Source organism: Morone saxatilis, unplaced genomic scaffold (genome assembly GCF_004916995.1).
Source record: "Morone saxatilis isolate NCDOM2014 unplaced genomic scaffold, NCSU_SB_2.0 Contig18, whole genome shotgun sequence".
Classification (NCBI taxonomy): Eukaryota; Metazoa; Chordata; class Actinopteri; family Moronidae; genus Morone; species Morone saxatilis.
In genome coordinates, this window is record NW_023339740.1 from 27,808,735 (window position 1) to 27,812,490 (window position 3,756).

The following is a 3,756-nucleotide window of genomic DNA, read 5'->3' on the forward strand; positions in this document are numbered from 1 at the left end:
TGTGTCTTGTACAGTGAATTTTCATGAGAAATAAATATAACCTCATACACCAGGAAAACTGGACAATGCACAGCAGGAGGAACGGGGGCTGATAGGAGGCCAGCAGCTCTTTTAATGCAGGGCCTACTAGCAGGAGGCTGTAGCACCATCTAAGAATTAACAAAGTAACTTTGTGCCAACTCAGACCAAGTACCTGAACACTAACCTCATCATGGCTGGGGATTTGAAATAAATCAACCGTAAACGTCTGTTGAACTTCCATCAACAAATTACACTGTAGTTCCAGAGGAGATGTGACTCTAAACCATTGTTATTTTCTATTCAAAGAAGACTACAAGGCTAATTCTCTCACATCATTCGACAAGTGAGACCACACTGTCATCTTTTTCATACTGAAATATGTACAAAGCATGGTAGAGGTAGAGGAAACTGGGGCCATGCCCTGCGAAGCTGCCCGCCACAGGAAAACGTTACCAGCTGAATGACTAAGAGAAAGAGAATCAAATGGTCATATTAGGCTGTTAAGAGAAATACACATATGAAATAAAACTGCTTGATTTTAATTAAACAGAATCACATCGCTTTAATTGAAACATACATTTAATTAATCCAAATGGACTAAAAGAGATTCAGATTATTACAATGTAGTATTTTCTTACAGCATTTTTCACTTGGATTTGAGAATGTGGGTAATATAACTAAAGCTAGAAAGGCGCTATAGAAGTGCAGTCCATTTATAGTGAGTTCAGCTTTAAGCTGGACAACTGCACAGACCATGACATATAGTATAGCTATGGAAAAAAGCATTCAAAGGTTTTGAAAATCTATATCATGCTCTTGTTTCTGTATTGTCACTAGTGTCAGATGGTTACACGGTGATCTAAAAATGGAGGCTGGTGTAAAGCCACAGCAAGAGCTGTTGACAGTTTTATCACAGAGATTCTTGATACTGTGTAATAGTGGACCATTGTCTTTCTTTTGTTTTATACATTTTTAAATTCTGGACACTACAAAAGTCTGAATTTTCACTTACCAAAGTCACGGAGTTCTACAAATATTATTTTATGTTGGTGTTGTCTTTGGATGTCTGTTTACTGTACACAGATAACTTTTGAAATACTTCCTGAAAGTCTTGTCTCGTAACCCGTAGACAATGGGACTAATAAAGCGAGGGAGGATTTGGTTTATAATAAACATAACAAAGTTTATGGATGCTAAACTCCCTGGGAACAAGTATATGAACAATTGAATTAACATAGGTTGCACATAGACCATCATACACAGCAGCACCTGAAAGCCATGAAGGAGGATAGTGTTTCTGGCCTTTTTAGCATCTGCATTAGCAGCTTTGGCCACAAACAAAATTCTGAAGTAACTGTAAAACAGAGTGAGCCAAACCACAACCAGAAACAATATGTGGGATACATCCCTCTTCTTTAGACTGTAGGGGCTCCTAAACACTGAATCCCTGAAACAGTAAACTCTTGAATTTAGGAACTCCAGAGGTTCAGTGGCCAGAAGGATGAAGACATCGGGTAGGACAGAAAGTGAACTCATTGTCCAGATTATGCCAATTACAATATATGTTCTTTTGACCGTACATATGTTGTTGTAGCGGAGGGGAATGCAGACTGCGATGTAGCACTCTGCTGCCATGAAAGCTAGGTTCAGAGGGGTGTTTTGTGTGGTGAATATGGCAGGCAAGACTAAGAGACAACAGAGGGAGACATAGATGGTGTGGAAGGCATAACTGAAGATGAAGAGGGAAATGCTGGTTGTCAGCTGGATCATGTCGCTGAACACCAGGTGGATGAAAAGGATATAGCGAGGGTTCGCCTTGAAGATCTGAATTGAACAACAGAATTAGGGGTTAGATTGCAGATATTACACACCTCCCCCTGGGTATTGTACATTTATCTAAAACCGCTAGTCCCATTACATTGAATGCCTAAAAAAAAACCCAAAACCTTACTGGACTTGTTGTTTTGTTACTTTTTTATATCATGCTTTATTTACCATCTGTGATTCTATGTGAACATAACATAGGAATGATAATTGCATTGAAAATACATTCTTACATTTCTGTATTTAACAAGCAACTTGATATAAACTTCTACTAGTAATCACATCATATTGGCTTTTTTTTTGTCATTTTTGCATGAAGATTTCTGTGCAGACTGAGCATACAGTCACTCGAAGAGGATGACTAACAATTAAAAAGATGATTGTACTTCATCTCTTATATAATAAGAAGGTTGTAAAGGTTCAAGTTGAATATTTACAATTTGTCTTGTTCCCACATAGTCAACTGCCCACTAAATTGCTATTTAGTTCCTTTGGTATTTATGTATGAAATATTTTAAGTAGATATGTAATTCACACATGCAACCCAGCAGGTATGAAAAAAAAGTACATAAATCAGATTACAGGAGCTAGAAAATTAAGTGTTGATGCAAAAATAATTGCTATATCAACAAGAACAAGAAGAACATGGTTATACCTTTTAAGACCAACCGTTTTGAAAAAGAACAGATATAAAATAAAACAAAGAAACAAAAGGAAGAGAGAAGTTCACAAATATTTTACACTAAATGCTTAAAAAATTGCTTAACTAATTAACTTTCTCGCATTCACTATTCAAGTATGGAATAATTAAACAAAATGTTTTTTCTCTTGTCCAAGTATAAATGCAATGTGACCCAGCAGGTAGGAGAAAAAGGTACATAAATCAGGTCACAGGAGCTAGAAAATGAAATGTTATTCCAAAAATAATTACTGAAACAACTAGAATCAAGAGAATAGGGTTACACCTTTTAAGACCAGATAGAAAAGACGGCAATGAAAGGGAAGTGAGAGGTATTTCTTTTTCTTACATATTTTACAACTAATTTCTTTCTTTGCTTGCTTAACTAATTAACTTTCTCTTATGTAGAAATACTATTATACACACATGATGCTTGTTGAATGTGTGGACCAGTATGGCATTGATGTAGTTGATGGTGATGCCGAGGACAACAACAGTCACATTCTTGCCAACAGCCAAAACAAACGCGTCTCTGTAATTCATAGTCATCGTTAAATTGTTGTCCCCTGGTGTGAAATTCATGTCAGCATCCGATGAACTTCTTTCAAAAGCAAAAGAAATACAATTTATGATCATAAAATACTGCAAGGATAATTTAAAAACAAACATTCTGACAACTTTACATACTTTAAGCTTTTTTATATTTCCTATGAAATTTGAAGTAGTCCAGTGAACAAACAATTTAATACTGACCTCAGATTGTGGATTCGGATCTGGAGGTTAATCTGCCTTAAAATGATTGTGCTATAGCAAGAGAAGATTGTTTTATACAGCAGAATCATTAAGTACGTGTGCATACTTCTGACTTGAAAAACACCCACACAGCGTGCTTGTGTGATGAAGTACATGTAGTATTTTTAGATATAGTGTTAAGTATCTTTAGTACATTTACAATGTGTATTCAATTTACCGTAATGGACAACAAGGGATTGTTCTACAACTTGAAAAACAATTAACTGTTTGGCACAATGCTACACATTCAATTCAATTCAATTCTGTTTTATTTGTATAGTTATCTCAGGACACTTTTTAAATACACAGGTCTAGAACGAACTCCTTCTAAAATTATTTACAGAGATCCAACAGTTCCCACCATGAGCAAGCACTTGGCGACGGCGGCAAGGAAAAACTTTCTTTTAAAAGGCAGAAACCTCGGACAGACCCTGGCTCTA

General features: G+C 36.1%; 1 protein-coding gene across 1 annotated transcript; it reads right to left on the reverse strand.

Moving 5' to 3' along the window:
* Positions 1 to 1,062: 1,062 nt before the first annotated feature.
* LOC118328754 (odorant receptor 131-2-like) lies at positions 1,063 to 3,106 on the reverse strand. The gene is made up of 2 exons (XM_035662652.1): positions 2,951 to 3,106; positions 1,063 to 1,845 (listed from the first exon to the last, which is right to left on the reverse strand). Exons 1-2 carry the CDS (start codon positions 3,104 to 3,106, stop codon positions 1,063 to 1,065), a joined length of 939 nt encoding a protein of 312 aa, XP_035518545.1.
* Between the last annotated feature and the right edge of the window lie 650 nt (positions 3,107 to 3,756).